At 33.9% G+C, this 27,348-nt stretch overlaps 1 protein-coding gene across 2 annotated transcripts in view; it reads right to left on the bottom strand.

Annotated features, from left to right (window-relative positions):
- The window catches only part of Lim1 (LIM homeobox 1), a 71,089-nt gene extending 61,771 nt beyond the window's left edge, over window positions 1–9,318 (bottom strand). For both annotated transcript variants that reach the window (XM_090164055.1, XM_090164056.1), the window contains exon 1: window positions 8,524–9,318. In XM_090164055.1, the coding sequence (XP_090020181.1) occupies window positions 8,524–8,699 (176 nt within the window). In that variant the 5' untranslated portion in view covers window positions 8,700–9,318. The remainder of the gene's footprint in view (window positions 1–8,523) is intronic.
- Window positions 9,319–27,348: the final 18,030 nt, after the last annotated feature.

Raw genomic sequence — 27,348 nt, 5'->3', positions numbered from 1 at the left:
AAATTCAAGATTGTAAATAGCGGCAGTCAAGCAGTCCAAAACTACTTTAAAATTCAATTATACCGAATATACCGATAAAAAAATAGATATTAGTTGAATCATAAGTAACATAATAACTATAAGTATGACGCTTCCTATTGTTTCAATGCTAATTTTCTAACCGAACCTTTTTTCAACACTGACCCTCCGACTCGCAACGGAACTGAGTAATAATAATAATAAGCTCGGCTAGTACCCTAGGCACCACCCTAAGCCCAAGTCAGGGTTGCCACGAAATTTTGAAATTCAATTTCCCGGACTTTTCCCCGTTTTCCCGGACTTTTTAAAGCCAAAATTGTTATTTTATATTTTACTTTTATCAGAAGTTAATAAATTTTAATGAACTAATATTTCAGTAAAAAGGTTATTGCAATGTTGAAAAAATCAGCCAAACTTTCAAGTAAATAAATGATAATCATAGAATTGGTCATAACATTACCTTCAAAAAGTGCCATTATAAAATTTAATTCCCTGACATTTCACTGACTTTTTTGGCCCATTTTTAAATTTACAGACTTTTCCCTGATTTCCCTGACGTGTGGCAACCCTGAAAGTCATCTAGCGACTTTTATGGCCATTAATTCAGTATTAATTTAGCACTTTATCGTCCTGGGCATTAGTATATTTCTATTTGGGCACTAGGGGGCTCTGTGCCGAACGAAAGCGGTATTGCGCAATAACTGTGAAGATTAGTTCGGTGATAATCTAGGCTATTTGTCATACTTATAGTTATTATGTTACTTATGGTTTACTTATGGTTTACACCCAAATCGGTTTAAATGGAGTGCAGCAAGGAGGATCAAGCTTCCATCAATACTCATTGCTTAAAACTTTCAGCAAAATCTCAATTGAAATACGTTTCTTAGCGGTATAATTGCACTAAATATTTTGTTTTATGCAAAGAAAGGACTTACAATGTTTGTATAAAATTTTTGTTTTGAAAATTTTATAATAAACTTCATTGTTTGGCTGAGATCAAAGTATAGTAATTTTCGTCATTTAATTAATTTTATTGACTTGGTAATAAAGTACCAAATTTTATTCCATGACGTACCCAGTCTTTTTAACTCTCATTATTAAATTTTAAAACCATGGATCATAATTTTAATATCTATAATTTCTTATAATTTAGTTAATAATAAGCTTTTTCTTAATTTGACCAAGATTAAAGTGTAGTATTTTTCATCATCAACAAAATATATGACTTCGTAATTCGTATTATTAATTTCTTTTAATTTAGTTAATAATAAGCTTTTTCTTAATTTGACCAAGATTAAATTGTAGTACAAAATATATGACTTCGTTATTCGTATTATTAATTTCTTTTACTTTAGTTAATAATAAGTTTCTTCTTAATTTGACCAAGATTAAAAGTAGTATTTTTTGTCATCAACAAAATATATGACTTCGTAATTCGTATTATTAATTTATTTTAATTTAGTTAATAATAAGCTTTTTCTTCATTTGACCAAGATTAAAGTGTAGTATTTTTTGTCATCAACTGTTAACTATATCTCGGCAAAATCAACATTAAAATTTACTGTACCTGTAAGATAAATCCTTGTTCAGCGCAATAAATATATCATAGTTTCTTGGTGGTAAGATTTGGTAAAATAGCAGTGGTTCGATGCACCGCCCTGTATTTGGGGAAACAAGCGGCTTCTTTCAACACGAGGAAATCATGAAGAAACGCCAGTAGCTGCGAAACTAACCTCTCTTTTGCGGCGATAATGACGCCATCCCAAATTATCTCCCACTTTACAGCACCATAATTAAAAAAATCGCCGAAAAAACGCGTGTTTTAGAACTCCCACCAACATTAGCGAGGTTAAGCACCATCACGCCTAGACGTGGCCCAATCGCGCCCGTTCTTCCCGTTTCTCCCTACACGTCATGTTGGAAGGGTTCTTAACCTCCTCCTATATAATTCCAGACGCGTTTAATGGGCAAAAAGCCACCGTGTTGGTTGTTTGTTCAATGGTAATTGATTTTCATTTATTTTTTAAATATAGGTGAAATGTGTTTAATTTTAAATTATTTCCCAGATGGCATGCGTAATAGGGGTATTTAACCGTTCGGGGTGGGGGAATTTAAATGGCGTTAAAAAAGTTAAAAAATAAAATAGTAACATATTTAATAAAAAGGTAAAATAAAATAAAAAGTAAAATAGTAACATAAAATAAAAAGGTAAAATAAAATAAAAAGTAAAATAGTAACATAAAATAAAAAGTTAAAATAAAATAAAAAGTAAAATAGTAACATAAAATAAAAAGGTAAAATAAAATAAAAATTAAATAAAATAAAATAAAATAAAAAAGTGAAAAATAAAATAAAAAGTAAAATAAAATAAAAAGTCTAATAAAATAAAAAAGTGAAATAAAAAAAAGTGAAATAAAATAAAAAAGTAAAATAAAATAAAAAAGTGAAATAAAATAAAAAAGTGAAATAAAAAAAAGTAAAATAAAATAAAAAAGTGAAATAAAAAAAGTGAAATAAAATAAAAAAGTGAAATAAAATAAAAAAGTGAAATAAAAAAAAGTAAAATAAAATAAAAAAGTGAAATAAAATAAAAAAGTGAAATAAAATAAAAAGTCTAATAAAATAAAAAAGTGAAATAAAATAAAAAAGTAAAATAAAATAAAAAAGTAAAATAAAATAATAAGTAAAATAAAATAAAAAAGTGAAATAAAATAAAAAGTAAAATAAAATAATAAGTAAAATAAAATAAAAAAGTGAAATAAAATAAAAAAGTGAAATAAAATAAAAAGTAAAATAAAATAAAAAGTGAAATAAAATAAAAAAGTGAAATAAAAAAAAGTAAAATAAAATAAAAAGTCTAATAAAATAAAAAAGTGAAATAAAATAAAAAAGTAAAATAAAATAAAAAAGTAAAATAAAATAATAAGTAAAATAAAATAAAAAAGTGAAATAAAATAAAAAGTAAAATAAAATAAAAAGTGAAATAAAATAAAAAAGTGAAATAAAAAAAAGTAAAATAAAATAAAATAAATAAAAATTGAAAATAAAATAAAATAAAAAAGTGAAATAAAGTAAAAAAGTAAAATAAAATAAAATAAATAAAAATTGAAAATAAAATAAAATAAAATTAAATAAAAAAAAGTAAAATAATGTTGTTTGTTAAGTTAACATAGTGACGTCAAAAAAACCGTCAGCCACATCGAGATGAAATTCTGCCGCGATAAGCATTCCAAGTAGAGGTATGAGTGGATTCCTGGTTATGTAGATATATAGTTTTTACAACCTAAATTTTGAGTTCAAAGAATTTTACATTTTTCCACCAGGTTTAGTAATAATCAGCTAGGCTAATACCAAGGCACCACCTTAGGCCTAAGTCATCGAGCGACTTTTAAAGCCATTAATTCAGGTGGCCGGGTTATAATGCGTAGGAGGGTGGTGGAAAGCCCTTCATGCCACGCGAGCCAACAGCTCCCAACGCTAGGTTGATTGACACTAGTTACGTTAACAGAAAATCGTTTTAACAGACAATTTTTTATTGTCATAATTTATAATCAGATAGTTTCAGTTTAAACCTGGTGGCGGAAACTGAGACAATCCACGGTATCCACCATAAATATTAAAAAAGAATTGTGTTTAACGACTAAGAAAATCTTTGAATAAAAAAATCAATCGAAATTAATCAATGACGTTCTCCGTACGCGTTTCGTGTTGGACTTAACCTCTCTAATTAGGAACAAATGCGGCGCATCAAAAATGCATAAGCCATACTTTCTATAAACGATTTCTACTAGTTAATTATGCTTATTCAAATTATCCGAGTAATATTTGAGGCAGCGAATGGTTCGTTTGGGGGTCCCGTCCCCACCCCCGAACGAGGGGACACGAAGAAATGAAAAGACAAAAAGGTCGGGCTAATCTCAATATCGCAATATCCGGATTGAGTCGTCCACGAAAGAAGCCCCCGCAGAAACAACGAATAAGTCGGCGACATATTTTTGCCAGATTGTCGCGTGAATATTTGATGAAGTCGGCGGTAGGCGCACGATAGTCAGCGCCGTCGGCACTAGGTGGCGCGGCTAGAGAATGGCCGCCGGGCCCTAATTGGTTATGAAAGTTTAATTTAGCGCGCAAGAGATTTTAAATATTCACGATCGGGAAAACAAAGCTCGGGGTATTCGCGGGCGGTAGCGTGATTACGGCGCCCTGCGAGCCCTGGCGTCCCTGCCCTGGCGTCCCTGGCCACGGCATATACTTAGTAAGTGCCCCGTGTCACGATTTCATTCATAATTGAAAAGTTCTTCGGGGCCGGACATTGCCCAAGCGAATAATTGTTTATAGATCTCGAGGACGCTTTCGGTTTTGTGGACGCGATTTTGTCAAATTCACAGAGTGATTACGATAAACAAAATTATCTTTTTTTTACAGTACAATTTAGTTTTACATTTCCGGTACGGAAACTGATTTTTTTTCAACTGAATTTTGAGATTTTAAACTGCATTGTGACAATTGTTACTGTATTTTAAAATTTCAGAGGGTATTTTAAGATTTTCAAATGTATTTTGAGATATTTCACTGAATTTTAAGCTTTACAACTGTATTTTAATATTTCCGAGTGTATCTTAAGATTTTCAACTGAATTTTGAGATTTTCAACTGAATTTTGAGATTTTCAACTATATTTTGAGATTTTCAACTATATTTTGAGATTTTCAACTGTATTTTGAGATTTTCAACTGTATTTTGAGATTTACAACTGTATTTTGAGATTTACAAATTAGATTATCTATTAGACAATTCGGAAAAATTGTGAAGACGGGTTTTCAGTTCAAACTTCCTGATATTTCAAATTTTTTGTTTAATAAACGTAGCAAATCTGAAGTCGTTTTTGAAAAACTTGTACTTGTCAACAGGTAAAATATTTCTGAGGTATTCTGCTCATTATTAATATTATTAATATAATAGCTATTATTTCCTCTCAAAAATTTAAAAATTACACTGCCTAGGGTGTATTATTAAATAATTTTATTATTAATATTATATTAATAAATAAACCGTATTTTGCCAATGAGGTAATTTTAGAAAATCAATATTTTGAAATATTAACGGAAGCCTGTGAAGATTATAACATTAGCTAACACGGAAATGGACACTTATATACTTCTATACTATATTAGGTACTTTTGCTAATGCGAGATTGCATTTTATAATAGATATAGAAAAAAATACAGAGTAAAGCGTTAGCAAAGACAGCATTAACTTTTTCTGTAACCGGAAGAACTCGATTTGAGAAAGTAAATTAAATAATTAATTAATTAGTTAATAAATTAAACATTAACGAATTAGAATGTATTCGAGTAGTGAAAATTAAATAATTAAACATCAACGAAATAATATTTATTCGTGTAGTGTAAATTAAATAATTAATTAATTAATCATTAAGGAAATATAATTTATTATTGTAGTGCATATTAAATAATTAATTAAACATTAACGAAGTAAATTTTATTCGTGTATTGCAAATTAAATAATTAAACATTAATGAAATAATATTTATTCGTGTATTGTAAATTAAATGATTAATTAAACATTAACGAAATAATATTTATTCGTGTATTGCAAATTAAATAATTAAATATTAACGAAATAATATTTATTCGTGTATTGCAAATTAAATAATTAAATATTAACGAAATAATATTTATTCGTGTAATTAAATTTACCCATTTTACGTGTTATCTGACTTATCTCTACTGCTTAACCCATGCTTTATTAATTTCGCCTACTTCCCACCAGGTTTACCAGCAACTAGTTATGTTAAAAACACATCGCGGAACTTGTTAGCATAGGAATTTTTTTCGATTTACAATATAGTTAAACACTGTAAGGTCTTTAGTCTTGATGATTGTTTTAGATGCGTTGGGAAAAAGTTACAAATTGGATGACATGATTTTAACAGGTGAGCATGTTGTCACGTACGCCGAACTTGCAGGGGGAAAAAACCTTTGCCCTGCACATGCGCGCTTGTAACTTAGCTAAGCCTATTTGGCCACCTTCTGCTAACAGAACCCAATGGGGACGTCGTCACACGTTTACCAAAGAACAAAATATTTATTGTGACAAAATCCTCAAATACCGAAATGGTTGTGGGTTTCTTGGGTTGATAGTTAAACTATGAATGGCAAATGAATATATCTATAGTATTTACCATATTTTGGAAAACTTTCTTGAAATAATACTATGAAAAACTGCTATTTTTGCAGATAATTATGCTATTTTGTAGCCTAATTTTAATGTTATTGTAATAAATTGCAGAATTTTGTACCTATAATACCACATTTTGTAAAACTTTTTTTTAATAAATGTTGTATCTTTGAGAAAATAATGTTTTTTTGCAGATAATTATGCTATTTAAAAACAAATATTTTAGAAATAAATTTTGAATTAAATTTTTTGCAGGAAATTTAACATTTAACGTTTTTTTTTACGATAGACAGTTATTTTTAGAATCAACTCCGCGACAAAGCAGAAGTTATGTTCCTTTTAAGATTCGAAATGTTCTTGGAAAATCACGCTTTTCCCATAGAAACAAAAAGCTACTGGGTGTTTTATAATTTTATTTCTAACTAATGTACAGGGTTGCCACTATTGGAATTCCCCGAATTTTCACTATTTTCAATGAACGTGTTTGGGGATTTTACCCTGAATTTTTCAAAGTCAAAATTATACATTTTTTTACTTTATATATATTCAGAAAAAAATATTACTTTTATTTTATTACAAAGCTTCGTGTTTTTATATCGACTTAATAAATTCTTCAAGATAAATTTAAATTCCCCGACTTTTTTTTTAAGTTTTAAAACTACCCGACCAGCATTCCCTGATCTGTGGTAACCCTGTAGTCATGTTTTGCATTACAGCGTAAAATATTCGCGGAATGTCGAGTGAGTGTGATGCGCTGTAGAGTATAGTTTAATTGACTATAACCTCATAGAAATAATTGAAAATTTGAGTTTTAATTATGTTGAAAGTAATTTGGCTATAACGACAGCGTAATTGAAACACTGAACCAAATTCCTTAGTGGATATATTGTGTTGATTTTAAATACTGGTTAAGCCGTTGCGATAAAACGTCTACACGGTGGCTAATTTTTCAATATTTCTAATGCTAAATTTAAATAGAATTTTCTATAAAATAGTGGTATATCTTTTATAAAATTATAAAAAAATTTTCTTCATTTATGAAAACCCATATTAATCATGATCCGTTGAGAGATTAAACTAACGCGACAAAACGTGTACGGATAACGTGTAGGAGTGTAGACGTATCATATTGCGCGTAAAATCTACATTTCTACACGTTATCAAACGTTAATTCAGAATCGTTTTTGTGTATGCAAATGATTATCGGCTGATGTATAAGTTTTAACGTTAAAAAAGTTGTGACGACCTGTACACTAGAGTACACATGTTAAAAATGAATGAAACAAGAATACAGTCGTAAAGTAAAGGATGAAAACACGAATATCAAAAATACCTGAATTTATAAAATATTATAAGTAATTAAATAATTAATATAACAATCGTATTTACATAATTATATCTCGTGTTAAAACTTTAACAAAAAAGTTGGGTGTGTGCTACTATTTCGGCAATGGTTAAGTTTAATTTATCGTTATAAACATGAGTTGTCATATAATTATACTGATATTTTTCGTTATAGCCTACGATTTGTGCACCTGATTCCTTAAGAGAGTATACCCCTCGCCCGGACCCCATATTTTTGAGATTTCTACGAAAATGTTTCACCTGAGTTCGTAAACTGTATTTGTACGAGGGTTTTCACCTGAGTTCGAAAAAACATTGGGTGAAGGTTTTCACCCTAGTTCGTAAAATAAAATTTATACTAAGGTATTTACCCGAAATCGTAAATTGAATTTCTATACTATAGGGTCTTCACCGAAGATATATTTTTTTAGTGTTTCACCCCAGTTCATAAAATGAATTTTTACTAGGTTTTTCACCTCATTTCGTAAAATGAATTTGTACTAGGGTTTTTACCTCATTTCGTAAAATGAATTTGTACTAGGGTTTTTACCCCATTTCGTAAAATGAATTTGTACTAGGGTTTTTACCCCATTTCGTAAAATGAATTTGTACTAGACTTTTCACCCCAATTCGTAAAATGGATTTGTACTAGACTTTTCACCCCAATTCGTAAAATGGATTTGTACTAGAATTTTCAACCCAATTCGTAAAATTAATTTGTACTAGGGTTTTTCCCCGAGTTCGTAAAATGAAATTATTTTAGGGTTTTCAAACTTGTCGGTAAAATTATATTGCGGTACGGGTTTAGAAAATGATTTTTCGACGGGGTATTCGTCGAAATTCATTTTTAGGACGGTAGCGTTTACACGGCTGGTCCATAAATGCGATAGTTTGGAGGATTTAGGGTTGTAAGACGAGTGCGTATACCAACCAGCCGCGTTGGTGGGGACATTGTACTCACTTGAAGAAGTCAGTCCGGCAGTAGAGCTTGCCTTCCCTGGAGAAGCACTTCTCGGTCAGGTTGCATTTGCACTCGCAGCACTGGACGCATCGGGCGTGCCAGGACCGGTCCAGGACGTTCAAGAGGAATCTGTCCAAGATGGGGCGGTCGCACCCCGCGCACCGCACCATCTTCATGGCGCCTGCACCCGCGGGCCCGCAACTCTGCACCGACAACGAAGACAGCTGCTGCAAACTGCGCCTCCTGTTGTTGGGGCCTCCGCCGGGCCCGCCGACCGGGTTGTAGCAATGCTGCTGCTGCGTCCCCAGATGGTGCGCGACGTGCCCGGAAACGTGGCCCGGATTGGGGCCCTGCAAGTCCGGCAAGTACACCGACCGGGTCGCCGTGTTGCCCGCGTAGTCGGCCAAATTGGTCCGCCGGCTGGTCGGACTGGTCCAAGTTTCGCAGCAGTGTTCGATGGAGAGCAGGGCGGACTGGCCGACCGCGCACCCCTCGCACCGACTGTTCGAGCCGAAGCCGATCGAGTCGAGCTCGCCGCCCAAAGAACTGTCGCAGTCGGGCTCGTGTTTGATCTCCTCTTTGATTCTCAGCACGCCGGGCGACCTCTGGGCCCGTTTGGGGGCGTCCGCGCCTCTGCGACGGGGGCCCGACGGGCCGTGCCCGCCGACCTCGCTGAGTGCCGGCCGGTTCGTTACAATGCCGGACTGGGACGACGCGGAGAGTGGGCCGCCGTTCTTCCTTCGCCGGGCGCCCGACGACCGGCGTCCGTTCCGCGTCGGGAAGACGCCGCGAAAACCGCCTTCCTCGTCGGAACCGATTGTCGACGTTTTAACAAATATTCACTTTATTATTCGTGACGAACCGCTTTTAAACCTCGCGTGAAATCGCGTAGCCTTTGAAAACGAACGGCTTCAGTTGGCGCGACATGAGAGCGGCGGGATCGACTGCGAGACCCCGCGGTAGTTAGCGACGAGAGTCGGAGGTTGGCGCGGCTGGTGTCGGCAGTCGGCTGGCAGGCGTCGGTATAGCGGCTGGGAGTCGAGCGCGCGCTCGCCAACCTCGCCTCGCGCGGTGGGCGGGGCCTGGCGCCTGTCCATCACTCTCTCCAGAGGCGCGCTGCCATGGCAACGTCGCCCGATTTCGCGTAGATGCAACAGGAGCGGCGAAGGAACGCGTCTTCTGGCTGCTTCCCTCCTCGGCCCGGGCCTTCAATCTTCGTCTCCAGCCCGCCCGTTTCGGAGGGCTTCGAAATGACTTTTTAGGCCACGATCGCTCCGGTCAGTTACGCTGGTCAGTCGTTGGTTTCGCCGCTCGCCGATACCGTCTTATCCGTATTGTAGTATTGATTTCCCCCCGGATTTCAAAATGAGCCTCTCGCTTTGAAGTTTTAAATTGTTTCGATGGTTGCGTTCCGTCGATCGTTTCCTGAAACGGTTCAAAGAAATTGTTTTACTCAAATGGAATCCTTCGCAATCTATGAATTGTAAATCATTTTTACACCATAAGCGCTGGGTGGTGTCTTATATCTTGATATTCTCACGCTAAATTTATCTTCAATTAATTGACCTACGAAATAAATTTTATTACGTTGCGAAATTTATCTTCATTTAGTTAATTAAACAACGAATTAATATTTATTGGTATAGAGTAAATTAATCAATTTACTAAACAACGAATTAATATTTATTGGTATAGAGTAAATTAATCAATTTACTAAACAACGAAATATTATTTATACGTGATAAGTAAATTATTTAATTTATTAAACAACCAAATAATATTTTAACATTGTTAAATTTATCTTAAATTAGTTAATTAAACAACGAATAATATTTATTCGTGTAGAGTAAATTAAATAATTTATTAAACAACGAAATTATATTTATTCGTGTAGAGTAAATTAAATAATTTATTAAACAACGAAATTATATTTATTCGTGTAGAGTAAATTAAATAATTTATTAAACAACGAAATAATATTTATTCGTGTAGAGTAAATTAAATAATTTATTAAACAACGAAATAATATTTATTCGTGTAGAGTAAATTAAATAATTTATTAAACAACGAAATCAAATTTATTCGTGAACTTTAAACATTGTAATGTGACATTTTGCAATAATTTTTTTTAATTAATTAATTTAAACGAAATATATTCGTGTAGTGTTTATTAATTAATTAGACGACTTAGGCCTAAGGTGTTGCCTTGGGTATTTGCCCAGCTGATTATTATAATTATATTAATTAAACATTAACAAAATAAAATTTATTCGTGAACATTGTTCCTAACCAAGTTTGATTAATTTCACCTTTTTGCCACCACGTTTAACAGCAGCTGGGGTAACTAGCGCTAATTACTTTAAAAACACGTTGTAGCGGACGTTTTGTCGATTTACAATATTGTCCCTTTAAAGTCTATATAAATTAGTATTAGGAGTCATGCCACCAGTAGCGGCGCCAGGATTTTTGGGGAGGTGGGCCAACCATTTGGAGGCCCCACCAAAATTAGGGAGCCCCCCCCCCACCACAATTTTTTCAAATCCGTCCACGTGGATTATTTAATTTTTTGAAGCCAGTGGTGAAATTTTTGGATAAAATGGGTACGCCACGAAAAAATGAGTTAATTATGAATTTAAACAGTACTAAAAACTGAGTCTGTGTTGATAACACTTAACAAAGGAGTGGTTATTTACTTATTTCTACGACAAGTCTATCCATTTACATTCATTCCTTCGGTACTTCGCATGTACATCCCTTACATCAGAACTTACAACTTTACGAAACTTAATGTACGTAGGTACACTAAGTAAAGTAAGTTTAAGAACCATTAATTTGTAAAGGTAAAATTAAAGATACAATTTCGATATAGTAGCGCTCGCGAAATTTAAAACTAAAAAATAAACTACTGTCAAAGAAAAGTTACTCGTGCATTTGAAAGGAATAAAAACAGCAGTGTCGTTAAGCGAATCACTCGCATTAAATATTGGAAAATTAATAAACAAATAAATTATTTCGCAAACAAATTATAGAATTTTTTTATATTAAATAATTTGGAGGCAAATAGATTAAATTTTGGAGGCCCCTTAAGACCACTTTTGGAGGCCCCTACCAAAATTTCACGTAGGTCCAGGCCTACCCCGGTCTATTGCTGGCACCACTACTGCATGCCACGCGAACCAACAGCTCCCTACACTAACTCAACTCGTGCGATGTAAAAGTTGAAATTTAAGTGGCTATAGTATTTCAACGTGACTATATACCGTACATAATATGACAAGTTCTACTCAACTTTACAAGCCATTAAAAAGGATCAAAAACAAAATCTCTTCATTTGTAATTGAACACTTGCATAAAATAGGTTACATATTTTTATGTAGAATTATTTTAGTAAAAATAATTTTACATAATTATGTTACTTAAAATAAATTAGGATTTTAGGAAAGTAAGTGAGATAAAATTTATTGCAGATTTTAGTAATTTAAGTAAATTACACTTACATTTTATACTATTCTATTTTTAGGTGCAATTAAGTCTCCAATTTGATTCTTGATTCCCAAATAGGTAGGCAATGCTATTAGTAATCTAATTTTCAACATACAATAGTTGTCAAGTGTATATTAATTATATTTAGAAAATTTAGAATTTAATATTTTATATCGTAGTTCAGTGAGTATTCGCAATTTAAACACGATCAAAATATTGTGGGTGGTGATTTCGGAAAATTCGTTCCATGTTCTTACAGACTTCTGCTAAAGTGCTTTTTGCTTTTTGTATTTTCTTGCTTAAAACATACTAAAAAAGGAAATTGAATTTCCTTGCTTAAAACATACTTTAAAAGGAAATTGTATTTTCTTGCTTAAAACATACTAAAAAAGGAAATTGTATTTTCTTGCTTAAAACATACTAAAAAAGGAAATTGTATTTTCTTGTTTAAAACATACTAAAAAGGAAATTGAATTTCCTTGCTTAAAACATACTAAAACAAGGAAATGGTATTTTCTTGCTTAAAACATACTAAAACAAGGAAATTGTATTTTCTTGCTTAAAACATACTAAAAAAGGAAATTGTATTTTCTTGTTTAAAACATACTGAAAAGGAAATTGTATTTTCTTGCTTAAAACATACTAAAAAGGAAATTGTATTTTCTTGCTTAAAACATACTAAAACAAGGAAATTGTATTTTCTTGCTTAAAACATACTAAAAAAGGAAATTGTATTTTCTTGTTTAAAACATACTGAAAAGGAAATTGTATTTTCTTGCTTAAAACATACTAAAAAAGGAAATTGTATTTTCTTGCTTAAAACATACTAATAAAGGAAATTGAATTTTCTTGTTTCAAACCTACTAAAAAAGGAAATTGTATTTTCTTTGTTAAAAAAAATACTAAATAAAGGTAATTGTATTTTCTTTCTTTAAAAAAATACTAAATAAAGGTAATTGTATTTCCTTTCTTAAAAAAATACTAAATAAAGGTAATTGTATTTTCTTTCTTAAAAAAATACTAAATAAAGGTAATTGTATTTTCTTGCTGTAAAAGAAATTTACAGCCTACTAACAACCAAACTGATATCAGTGTTGCTGATCATGTAAGTTTTTCACATTGACGATTCCCACAAAGTCTATTAACTTTGCTTCTCATTTGGATTTTTGTCATTACAATTTTTTCCATTTTTCGTACCAAAACTAGCCAAAACTAAAGGCCTTTTCACACGAGCCAACTTTTTGATACAACTCGATGAGTCAACTTGAGTTGAGTCAAATAGTTGGTTCGTGTGAATAAAAGTTCGATGAGTTGATCCACCAAAAAAGTACGCGAGAAAAAAATGGATCACTGATCCATTTTTGCTGACTCAGCATTTTGATTTGAAAAGTTGGCTCGTGTGAAAAGGTCTTAACTTTAAGCTGAAAATGCAACGTTGATGACCGCAATTAAAATTTTCATTGAAAAATTAATAAATAATTTAGTGTTGTAAGTCGGAAAATTTTCCGTATTTTTCCGAAAAAAATAAAAAAAGTTTTCATTCCATGATTAGTCTAATATATTGTTTACAAATTTAATTAAACCTGAATTTTCGCCTAATTGTTTCGAATCTAAAAGTAAAACCTCTAGACTAATTTAAACTGATTAAAAATGTTACACTATTAATGTTTTGTAGAACAATAATCATAATAATAATAATCAGCTAGGCTAATACCATTGGCACCACCTTAGGCCCAAGTCATCTAGCGACGTATTATGCCTTTAAACAGGTGGCCGGGTTACAATGCGTATAGGAGGCCCTACATGTCACGCGAGTCAACAGCTCCCTACACTCACTATTACCGTTAACCTCAACAAGTATTTATGGAAGGGGATACCGAAGAATGATTACTGATATTAGACATTTCATATGGATAAAAAGGTAAAAAAATTAAAAACCCTTCAAAAGTAATTTGTGTTTTAATTTTTTATTTTTCGATTTGCGGAAAATTATCAACACTAAAATAATTTAAGCTACGGCGCAAATACACCCGAAAAAATCAAAAGATACAGTTCACTAAGATTCGATATTTTACATTTTAAGCGCCTAAACGTGACCATATTTGTTTGTCGTACGTCGTTGTAGGAAAACACGCCAACGGGGGCCGGGGGGAGGGAGGGGGGGTGTTATCGTGGGAGGTCGTTTAATAACGGACTGTCGTCATGAACGTACGTGACACTTCTAGACACGTCAAGAAGGGACTCTCAGGACCCTGCTCCTCGAGTTGGCCATTTTATAGTTGACTGTTTTGACGCTCGGGGTCGCCGCGGCGGTCGGTAGGGTTGACGCGCGTGTTTATCCCGTTTTATAGCCCACCCCCCTTCACACTTGGCGCGATATACTAGTAATAATAAACAGAAAAAGTATTAGACATTTTCTCTGATTTAGCTTTTTTTTTGTAGCGTCGTTGTTATTTATTTATTTTATTTATTATTTTTTTTTTAAATCAATGCGAGTTTCAGTGACGCAACTTGTACATGTTTTGGGGAAACTTGACGCATGTTTTCAATTATTTTGTAGCTTTTTTGTAACTAGCGGTTACAAAAATACAGGTTGCTGGGATGTGAAAAACATTATCAGGCTCCAAATTTTGAAAAATAATCAAGCTCCAACTTGTGTATAATTATCTGACTCCAAATTTGGTAAAATTGTCAGGCGCCAAATTTTTTGAAATTATCACGCTCCAAATTTTATATAATAATCAGCCTCCAAATTTTGTAAAATTATCAGCCTCCAAATTTTGTAAAATTATCAGCCTCCAAATTTTGTAAAATTATCAGGCTTCAAATTTTGTAAAATAATCAGGTGCCAATTTTTTGAAATTATCAAGCTCCAAATTTTGTAAAATTATCATGCTCCAAATTTTGTAAAATAATTATATACTGGTAATCGTTTCCCGACTTGTAAATTGGTTAAATTACCAAACTATAATTTTTGTAAACTTATCAGACTCCAAATTTTTTAAAATGGTCATATACTGAATATTTTTCAAAATTTGTAAATTTGTTAAATTATTAGCCTAGTTTTTTTTTGAATTTGCAGACTGGAAAATTTGGCACATTATCAAACTGGAAAATTTAACAAATTATAAGGCTCGAAAATTTTACAAAACTTTAAGACATGTAGATCTTTTAACACGTGAAAATTATTATTCTTGAAAATTTGTAAAATTATCAGTCAAGTAAAATATTACTATCATAAAATGTTACAAATTATCAGACAGTAAATTTTTTCATTTATCAGATATATAAATTTTTTACAAATAAACAGGCTTGAAAAATTTGCTTCCGCTTCATTATCTGCAGCGAGGGGTCGGACATTTACGAAAATCCCGTACACTTTGTCTAAAATCGCAAAATCTTTTAACTCTCACTATAGTAAATTAACATTGAAATCCCAAAATCACTTCCAAAATAATGATAAAATCGACAAAATCTCTACGAAATCCCGAAATCCCGTACAAAATAATGGCAAGTGTCCGATCTGCAGTATACATTCCACCGCAGGATTGTGGATTTCCTCAGATCGCATCACCCTGTATAAGCTCCCCCCGAGATCCTTCCTGGAATGGAAATGTATCTGCAGTACGCGTAGACGTTAGGAGAAACCCGCTGAATCTCATATCGATTTCAGTTATTCGTTTACAAAAGATATGTCCAATATATTTTTAATAACTTTTTATTATTAAAAAAACGATTTCTTGGATCTCTTATTGCGTACCATAATGAAATACACAGAAATGTCCATGCATTATTTACCCTATTTATATCGCATCAATATAGTACCTGGCTAAAAAGCGTGCTGTGTTTATGTAATGATCAAATTGAGCCCAATCTACTTTAGTACCCCCGAAAGCAAAGTTTCAAATCTCAATTTAACCCTCTTGATATTTCGAGTATAATCTGCATTATTTATTAAATAAGGGATACATTTGAAATAATAACATTATTTTTAATTAGAATTTTTTACCATAATTTCACTCTAAAAGCTATAAATTTTATATAACGTAGCATTTTTTATTACAAGGAAATTCAAACGCGTTGTCCATAAACCTAATTACTCGTAAAAAGTGTATAAGCTATACTCCAAATATCCCATAAACTCGTAACTTCAATTAGGTATAATCTGAAAAATATAAACAAAATATCCAAAAAAAAGGTGTAGGGTTTTATCTACACGTTTTTATTGTTTTATCATAATAATATCAATCCGTCGCGAATCCCACTATACCTTATTTGTACCTTATCATTTGGTTCTTGATATACATGGATAATTCTAGTATTTTTGTCATGTATACACTAGGTTTTTTTCGAGCCTAGAGTGTCTATTACCGTCTAAACTTCTTGCAAAGCCCGTAAAATGTCGGCGGGCGTGGGAGACAGTCCAGCTGCCGGCTATTCTCTGACGGCGGTGAACCGTCGCTCTGGCCACTATCGAAAGTCTGACCCTCAACCCCTGATTGCCACAACTCCCACTCCCTTAAAGCCACAAAGGGACAAGTACAATTTCGGCCTTTTTTGAAAATGTTGGTCTACACTGGAGCTACACTCTCAAACTAATGTTACACGAAATAACCTTGGAAGAATATAAATTATTCGTCAGTGTATTATTGCTAAATTCGTAATCTAACAGAATGCAATCGTTAAGCCTTGGCTATTTTCTGAAATTCATTAAAATGACCATTTTGTGTAGGTAGAATCACGTCTAAGAATAAAACTGCGGTAAATGTTTTACAGTAATCAGTGCCGGATTAAGGACTAGGCCTATGGGCCCCCAAAACTGATTAAATCAATGGATTTTTCTTCGGGCCATGCGATTTTCCTTACATGGGCCCTCCCCAAAACCTGCCTAGGGCCCCACCTAGTGTGACTTGGTATAATATATTTGCGGGAATGTAATCGCGTGGCTTGTTTTATTTTTGGGGTCAAGGCTTAGTCAAATTGAAGCTTAATAACCCGAGTGTAGCCTAAAAATCTTCAACTCGATTTTGGAAAACCGTCGTTTTATAACTTAGCACTTTTTCGCTCTAAGGCAGAGACTCGTGGCTCACCTTTACATCTAATATTGATCCCCTTAACTTAACCTGATAGTTGTATCACAATCCGAATGACTAAACTTTGCCACTCGCGCCGCTTTCCTTCGCCGTCAGGTTACCCTTCTCTTCTCGGCTATAAAATATTGTACAAATTATATTTTCAAAAATGACTAATTTCGCGTTAAAACTATAATGAATAAAGTTATTACACAATCTAGTTTTGCATATTTTTAAGCGTAATGGTGCTAACTTTTGCAGCGTACCCTCGTAACTTCCAGGTGTTCTATCAACGCAATATGAATGTCGTTCTAAAAATATTCACAGAAGCTGTTTTTCGAACTTTTAATGGTTTTTCACCGAGCTTTTCTTAATTAGTTTGTCAATTTAACCTAATAGCGCTGTTTTATGGAAATTTTTAATGTATTTAATACGCAGTCTTATGAATTTTAAATTTTAGTTATCCTAACTACATATTTAACTATACAAAAGTTCACTTCAAAAGAAAGTTATAATAATACTTTTACTTAATTAAAATTTATATGTAATATCAATATTAAAGCTAAGATATTGGAAAAAAAAATTGGTCGTAAAATATAGTGTGATTCGCGTGAATAATGTTTATAAATAAATCCTAAAATTTAAAGTCGTTGAAATGCTAAATATTTAATTTTAAAATAGTCAGAAATGTCTTAAATTCTATATATTTAGTCGTAAAACCGTCTAAGGTGTTTTGGGTATTAGCCTAGCTGATTATTATTATTATTATTATTATTATTATTATTCTTATTATTATAATAAAAATCTTTGAATTGCTTAATATTAAAACTATCAAAGGTCTTTGAAATGTGATATATTTAGTCTTAATTTTTGAAAAACTCGCCCAAGACATTGCAATTGACATTTGAATGGTTCAAATTTGATGTAAAGTTGATAAATACACGTATTTGGCTGCAAAATAGCGATTTCGGCAATTCTGAAACGACTGTTAAATATTTGATCAATGCCTGGTTGTTTTGAGGTTGGGCTATTGCCGCAATATAACCATGCATTTGCAAATTTGATGAGGGTTCCGGAAATTTGGGTTAATGCATTTATAATAGTGTTGTGATTTTGTCGCTCGTCACGAGTCCACCCTCACCCCGAAGTTCGAGACGGGCCGAATTCAGAGGAGCTTGCACGTGGATAATTTAATCCCCAGAGGGTACACTTTATCCATTTTTACCCGTAAATGATCCGCTGTGAGTTAGCGGTATTTTAAACTCAACTGAGAAATCATCGTATCAAGTAGGGAAAGAGAAATTCGGGTTAAGCCACCCTTCTAAACGTGAACGGGGAACTGGTAGCTGAGTGTAGATTGTACGGAATAGAGCTACGTCTACACTAAGCTACACGTTCCCCGGTTCACGTTTTCAAGCGCTGGTCTAACGCGTCTTTTATCTCAAAATCAAATTGAATTATTTTGAAGAATTTTTACTATAACATTTTCACAATTTTTTAGAATTAGAATTTATGCACAATATTTTGGAAATTTTTATGAATAGACTAAGCGTTAATTCAGTTGTTCTGGGACTGGTAGAATGAGGCTAGCTTTGAACAATTTGGGTACATTTGTTCGAATTTCATTCGTCCGAACGGTGGTACAAATATCCGAATGATCATTTGTCCGAATGCCGGAAAACAGGATCGTATGTCCGAAAACGTATTTCATTTGCCCGAAAAACTTATCACAACTTTTGTTGGTGATTTAGTCGTTCAATTTATGTTAACTTTACCGGCGAATTTCATTTGTTTGAATAATCGTTTGTCCGTTTTTCGAACATTAGGAATTGGTTGGTTTTTTTTAAATATTGTTAATATAAGAAAATAGTAACATTAACGTGAACCTAACCTAACCTAACCTAACCTAAAATATCCACAACATTCAACGCAATTCCCACTTACTATATCGGCCAAAATAAAAAAAATTCGGATAAAAAAAACAGCAATAAGAAATACTAATTTAGCGACAGAATTCGGACAAGTGATGCTACCGATTCGGACGAATGAAACAAACAAGTTGTCCAATTCGAACAATTGAAACATTTGTTATTTCGGCGGTTCGGACATTTGTTCCACCGTTCGGACGATTGAAATTCGAACAAATGTACCTACCCCCTTAGAACAGTACAAATTCTAAAACCACCGTCGCGTCGGACTAATGACATTTCAAACATTCGATTTGTCTACAATTTAAACTATTTCCAGTTAATTTCAATTATGAAATCGTGAATTTCAAAGATATTATATAATTTTAACGTTCACCCTTAAAATTCTTGGGATAGTCGAATTCATTTTCGTTATTGTTACAGTAGCGTAGCCAGGATTTTGTTTCGGGTGGAGGGTAAGGTGGAACACAATTAAAAAAATAATAATCCCCCCCCCTCCCAGGCCCGACAAGAGAAGAGAATCCGGTACAAATTACAAACGCCCCTGAACAAACGAGGTAGACTTCTCCTATAGGTTTATCTCTGAAAAAGTATTGCTATCTTGAGGCCCGGGCCTTATATTTTAGTAGGGCCCGGTCCCGCTCTCGATGGCCCTGCCCTTTCTTTTTATCCATTCATTAATATAAAAATATGATTTAAATCACCAACCATTTAAACCGGATACAAATTAAAGAAAATGGCGCTGCTTCCGGCGGGTCTAGGTTAAGTGGTCGCTGGGCAACTGGTCGCCGGATAAATCGTCATCGGACAACTCGTCGTAGGTCATTTAGTCCCTTATAAGTAGGTCATTTCGTCGCACTTTAAAAATGTTAATAAGTATATTATATATTTTTTAAACGGCCTAAACTACAATTTAAATTTTTAACGGCTTATATAAAAGGAATTTTTAACCACAAACATGGATTTTAATTCTGAAGAGTCGAGTATCGTAGAAATTTGTTCGAAACGCTGAAAGATAATTTTTTGCCAGGATGGATTCACGTACACTCAAAACAAAGTAGATTCATCATCTGCGTTTTTGACAATTTGAAATTGAAATTTTCCCATTGAAAATAACATGCGATTTTGACCGATTCCAAGGGTCCCCCCCGTGAAACATTTTACAAAATTGAAAAAAAATTAAAATACCAAAATTATAAAATTTTTTATAAAAATTGACGAAAAAAATCAAACTGGTCAAATTTTTATAAATTTTTAAAAATATTTTTTCACAGGGAAATCGGTAAAAATCCCACGTTATTTTATGTTGTCAAAAACATTTTTCGTTGCCATGGCAAACCCGTTGCCCATTGAATAAAATTCCTTTAGGATTTTTCAAGTTACATGAAGGTCTACCAATCCCCCGAGTTTGAACAAAATCGGTGTGTAACACCTCGGGTAGTCTCCTTGTTAGTAATTAATAAAAGTTAAAATTTGCTAAAAATAGCCCCTACTGGCAGCAAAACACAAATACTAGAAATCTCGAAAAACAAAATAGTAGTACAATGAAATTTTCAAAAAAACAGCGATGTGAAAAACATGCCGAAAATAGTTGTATTTGAAGAATGTATTTATGTTTTCTCGGCTAGTCTATTAACCGGTAGGGCACTGACTGTCTCTATCATTTACCGTCTTTAAAAGACTAGACACGGTAATTGCCGGTTTGGTACCGACTTGGAAATTTCCTTTTTTTCAGAAACATACTGCATTCTCGATACGCCCATCTCTGAATACTCATATTTAACCTTTTGACAATTGAATAGAGGCTAAGCAACTCGCGTTACCAACGGGAAGGTCTAAGACCTCCAGAACGCTCCGACAACGACCCGTCAAGTTAACTTGAAACCGTTATTAAACGGTAAAACTTTTCGTTAAAACTACGGGACTTCGCTTAGCCTCTCAGTGTTGTATGTTGGAAATAACTTTTTTTGCCGAACTCCGAGGGTGTTGCTACTGTATAACAATAGACTGTAATTTTGACTGTTATACTTGTCAGTTTGATCTAACCTTAGTGATGGGTTTAGTTTGTACGGTTTTTTATATGGAGTAATGAAAACATACCGAAATGATAAAATGTATAATACGGTTAACACTTTAAGTATAGGGGGTACTGTAAAAACGTAAATTCGATCCAAGAACCCATTGACGCCACTGAGAACACGCGACTCTATACCTCAGGGTTAACTATTCTGTTTTAAGAATATGCTAGCGAAGAAAACAATAACGTTAGTTTACGAAGAAAATAATAATAATAATAATAATTTCGTTTGTATTTAACATAAACTGAAATCGGAACGAAAACGTTGAATTTCTGGTCTTGAGCTTTAGTGTTAAAGGCCTAGGTTTTCTTCTGCCGGTCACTCTTTAAGTTTACTTCCCGCCAAACAAATACCCTGGAGGTAGGCCAACAGCGGAACACGTTGGCCTACCACCAGGGTATTTGTTTGGAAGGAAAGTTGATTTAAAGGGTGACTGGCAGAAGATAACCTAGGCCTTTAAGTACGTAAGTTGTAAGGTCATTGTAATTTCAAAAGTCTATAAAGATTTTCAAGGTCAAGATGATCTATTTATCTATCTAAATGAAATTTTATAAAAGAGTGCTACATCGTGGAGATTAAACAAAATCGATGTAGTACGCAGAATTTATTAGAATTGTTTAACGATCAGCTGAAGAATGTCCGAAAGCTGCGGTAACGTTGTAAATAGAAGTAGCGCTCTATTATCAAATTTTATTCAGATTTAACATATACCATGGATGGAATTTTTTTAAATTTATTTATGTTTTGTTACAAGATTTTAGTGTGTTTTCCATGGAACGTTTTGAAGGTCGAGATCGGCATTTTCAAGGTCGTTATTGACATTTACTAAAGATCGCGCGTATCGGAAACAATGGTCTATTTAATATAAATTACCTAAAAGCGTTTGTGAGTCAAGTTACTAAGAACGGTACCTTGTTAGAATTCTTGCCAAAAGCAAATTACATAAGTAACATAACATATTAAGCTGGAATTATGAATAAATACTCAACTTTTAAATGTAAAACACAAACAGTTTAATAATTAAAATTATGAATAATATTTATTTAATTAATTGATTATTTCAAGTATATAATTATATGCACATTTGAATATTTTCTGTGTGCGTTAAGCCTAAGCTTAATAGTCGACTAAAATACCATTTTGCATTTTGAGGGTCGATTTTGAGTTATGGAGAAAGTATTTGGCATTTTACATTTTGAGTTTCTAGGAAATAATTTTGTATTTTGTGGGTTTGATATGTGGTACCATCATCGCAGCTCTTGCGGAGAAAGTTCGTCTGCTATTTACTATAGATTACGATACATGTGCTAGTACACTCAGAAGCAGACGAACATTCGTACAGTGCCACAAACACAAGGAGAACGCAGCTAGCCTTTAAACACGCTAACGAAGGGTTGTGTACGAATTTCATTGGACGAGCGTCACGAGCCTTTACGCTGAACGTTTTACGGGCGGGGGGGGGGGGGAATACAATTTCCGAATTTTCCCCTTCCGACGGCAGCAGGCGCTAAAGCGTCTAACCAATGAAAAATGTACACCAGAAAATCCACGACTTTTGACGGGTTGCGTTCTCCTTGTTGCTACTAGGTGCCACCACTTTATTTCGCACGTTGGCTTGGGAATCTCTACGTAATTATTATAAATTACTAATGAATAATAATAATTAACTATTAATTCATTATTAATTAGTACAAACTAACTGTACATTTGTTAAAACAATTGTCATTTTTAAAAACCATTTTCAAAATGCATTTTTTATTTTGCATTTTGAGTTATGGAGAAAGTATTTTTCATTTTACATTTCGCATTAAAAAAAAGGTATTTTGAACAACCTTGTAAATAACTATGTAGTCGGCCTTTAAGCATTTCTCAGAAAATTACATAAACAAATTCTGTTGTCCGCAAGTAGATGGCGACACTTGGGCAAACTTACAAGGAGACGACCCGAGGTTATTTTCACCGATTTTGTTTAAATTCGGGGGATAAGTAGACCTTTACGTAACTTGAAATTTCCCAAAAGGAAAAGTTTCGACGGGTTTCAGTTTTGCCATGGCAACCAAAAATGTTTTTTATTACTTAAAACCTACTTTTCCCTATGGAAATTAACATGGAGAAATCATTGATTTAATGGTTTCAAAAAAAATTAAATATTAAAACAATAAACTATATTACAGAAATTGTAAATTGGGTAAATTCAAGAAAATTGGTTAAATTCAAGTAAATTGGGTAAATTCAAGTAAATCGGGTAAATTCAAGTAAATTGGGTAAATTCAAGTAAATCGGGTAAATTCAAGTAAATTGGGTAAATTCAAGTAAATCGGGTAAATTCAAGTAAATTGGGTAAATTCAAGTAAATTGGGTAAATTCAAGTAAATTGGGTAAATTCAAGTAAATCGGGTAAATTCAAGTAAATTGGGTAAATTCAAGTAAATCGGGTAAATTCAAGTAAATTGGGTAAATTCGAGTAAATCGGGTAAATTCAAGTAAATTGGGTAAATTCAAGTAAATGTGGGTAAATTCGAGTAAATCGGGTAAATTCAAGTAAATTGGGTAAATTCAAGTAAATTGGGTAAATTCAAGTAAATTAGCTAAATTCAAGTAAATGTGGGTAAATTCAAGTAAATTGGGTAAATTCAAGTAAATTAGCTAAATTCAAGTAAATGTGGGTAAATTCAAGTAAATTGGGTAAATTCAAGTAAATGGGGGTTACATTACTTAAAATGGGTAAATATTAGTAAAATGTGTAAGTTAGGTAAATGCAAGTAAATTGACAAAATATTACCCAAATTAACCTGAATTTACCAAATGTACATTTTTTTAAACATAATTTATTTTTTTCATATTTAAACCTTTTTCAAAGGGATGACCCTAAAAATCTGCGATTTCTCCATGTTAATTTCCATAGGGAAATGTAGATTTTAAGTTTTTAAAAACATTTTTGTTTGCCATGGCAAAACTGAAACCCGTCGATACTTTTCCTTTTGGGGAATTTCAAATTACATAAAAGTGGTGTTGTAAATCGGAAAAATTTCCACTCTAAAAATTTTCCGTATTTTTCCAAAAAAAAATTAATTCCATGATTAGTCTAATGTATTGTTTGCCAATTTAAATAAAGCGGAATTTTCGCCTCATTTTTCGAATCTGAAAGTAAAACTAAACCTCTAGAAGAATTTAAACTGATTAAAAATGTAACACCATTAATGTTGTGTAGTATGTTTACTGATATTAGACATTTTACATAAATAAAAAGTTAAAAACATTACAAACCTTTAAAAAGTAATTTAGGTTTAAATTTTTTATTTTCTGGAAATTTTTCCGCATTTTATTTTTCCGGAAAATTAACAACCGTACATAAACGTCTACTTATCCACCGAATTTAAACAAAATCGGTGAAAATCAGCTCGGCTCATCTCCTTGTGAATCTCGCCGATGACACTTCTTATATAGTCATTAAGATGGGGACCATTTTGTTACGGAATATTCTGTAGGGCCCCTTATTTTCGGGGCCCCGTTCGCGAGGAGGTCCCCTATTTTGGCCACTGGCAAGATTTATTGTCGAAACCGGAAGAGCTGAGATAAGATACGAAACTTTGAGTTTAGTTTACAACAAAAAGCGCCAGGTATACAATAAGGGGATTTTTAAAGTCGTCGGTTTGTTCTTTGTTGAAAGTTCCCGAATCTCGGTGGCCCCTTTCCCGAAATTCATAAATTAGGCATTAATCATGAAACTAAGCCAGCGCAGAAACAATAATTTGGAGCCCCCGTCCCGAAGAGAACAAATCCCTTTGGCCCCCCTCGCCGCGCTGAAACTCTCCCCGAAATCGTGAACAGCGCGAGTCGTGACTTCCCTTGGCCCTTGGCTCCCCCCTGTACCAGTTTCTTTTCGTTCTGCCGAATTTCGTTTTTTGGGCTCCATCCAACTCATTGGCGAGTCATTTTCCGCGGACGGACGACGAAACTCCGGATCGTCCGCGTACCACCTTCCAACAGCCTTTGTTTCCCCGTCCAAGGAAAGGCTTACGGCGAGCGAGTGTTAGACGAATATGAGTAGTTATTTTCCGTCAGTTTTCCCACTATTCTACTCTTTTATTCTGGTTCAAAACGGGGCCAAAGGTGAACTAGATCGTCTGCCGTTTCTTAAAGGGACTATATGAACATTTTTATACTCGATCAACAAATTTCATATTTTCGTCACCAGCTTTAACAGAAGCTGTTTGTCTCCCATACAAGTGAATACCCATTCGAACCACTCCTACAAATTTGCAAGATTTAAAATACATTTACCAAATTCATACCCTAACCCTAACTCATAGGAATATATTACTTTTAAAATATTCGGTTGAATGAGACCCCGGCAACTTGGTGCTATTTTCATATACATGTATATAGTAATAATAATAATAATAATCAGCTAGGCTAATACGAAGGCACCACCTTAGGCCTAAGTCATCTATAGAGACTTTTAAAGCCATTAATTCAGGTGGCCGGGTTACAACTCGTAGGAGGGTGCTGGTAAGACCTTCATGCCACGCGAGCCAACAGCTCCCTACACTAACTATTACCGACAAGTTTTTATGGAAGGGGAAACCGAAGAACTCGGGGGGAAACCCCTATGGATTCGGTTTAATGGAAACTCGTTTATATGAAAGAGCACCGGAGATTATTGGTGCTAGTTACGTTAAAACGCGTTATAGCAGACGATTTTTTGATTTCGAATTAGTTCATACTAACTTATAGGCCTATTCGAGTTATACATCTTGGTTGCCAAACGCAGTTGGACAACCGAATTGTTTCGTATCGCAAATGGAGGAAAAATTTGAATTACAATATAACTTTTTGCGCAACTAATTGAACAGTCGACTTTCTAAACAACTTTTCCGCATATTTAAATATAATACTTTTCATACTCTTAATTGGGCTGAAATATATAGAGCCAACTTTTTATTCCAACTTGTTTCGCCAACACAGTTGGACGACCGAGTTTTTCCGTGCTATGAATGGACAATTTATGCAAATTATCGGGCTCGTAAATATTAAAGCTTTAATCTTGGGAAAAACGGTCATTTCTTGTAGCTTCAAATAATTATTTCGATACAGACGTTTTCGGTTGAACAAAAATAAATTGCAATATTATTATTGCACCAAAGTCTACAGTTTCTATGTTTCTGCAACAAGAGATATCTCGGGTCCCTAACGGGGTATTTCTCTGCAATACTTACAAGGAGACATCCCGAAGTGTAACCCACCGATTTGGTTCAAAACGCGGGATTGGTAGACCTTCATGTATCATGAAAAATCCTAAAGGGAATTTATTCAATGGGCAACCGTTTCGCCATGGCAACGAAAAATGTTTTTGACAACAAAAAATTTCCCAAAATACCCAGATATTTTTAAACTCGTTTAAAAAATTAAACTAGTAACCAAGGCGTAAAACTATTTCCTTACTAAATGAAAGTGAAACCAGAAATACAGGTACACCGTAAAAGTCGGGTAAAGTACCTGACCCTAACCCTGAGCACCAACCATATCAGGGCGGCAAGAACATCACCCATTAGATACTGTCCAGGGAATAAAATGTGCTTAAAGGGAATATAACATCCAATGATAATAAACCCCACCATTTAAAGGAGTATGATGTTAAATATTGATTTGACTTTTTGCCGCCTAGTAAAACAGAAGCTATAGATGATTGGCGCTAGTTACCTTAATACAAAGTCGTAGCGAATGTTAGCAGACGATTTTTAGATTTAGTTAGTTTTACCTTTAAGTAATTAACGCCGCGACAAACTACTAATTAGCGGCCAAAATTGTCAAATGCCGTAGAAAAACCCGAGCTGTTTTTCCTAAAAAAATACCCTACTATTTTGGAAAGTGTAGAAGCGCACTTTTTGAAACCCAGGAACAGCGTGTGGAATAATTTGTAAAGTTACAACTTACCGTCCCAGTTAGAAAAATAATCGCTTCATTCGGGCGACGTACAACCGTGAATGGTAGGCGAATCGTTTTTACCGGAAGTTCTGGCTCAGTTTTGGAAAGCACATGTTAGGCGCGAAATCGTGTACGAAACCTTGCTTGTGATTGACGTTTGCGTGCGCGGCTAGAAATCCGCCAACAGCCGGCTCATTCGCCGTACGCGGAGACTGTACGCCGGGCCCCGACCGAAAACAAAGGGGCAAACTCGGCTCGTCACGACCCGAGAGCTCTCGCGCTCCGCCGCCAAGGCCTAACGTTCACGACGTTGCGTTTTCGCGTCCCCTCTCGCGC

Source organism: Leiobunum rupestre, chromosome 11 (genome assembly GCF_980474605.1).
Source record: "Leiobunum rupestre chromosome 11, qqLeiRupe1.1.hap1, whole genome shotgun sequence".
NCBI classification, from domain to species: Eukaryota; Metazoa; Arthropoda; class Arachnida; order Opiliones; family Sclerosomatidae; genus Leiobunum; species Leiobunum rupestre.
This window is presented reverse-complemented; position numbering and strand designations above follow the sequence as displayed.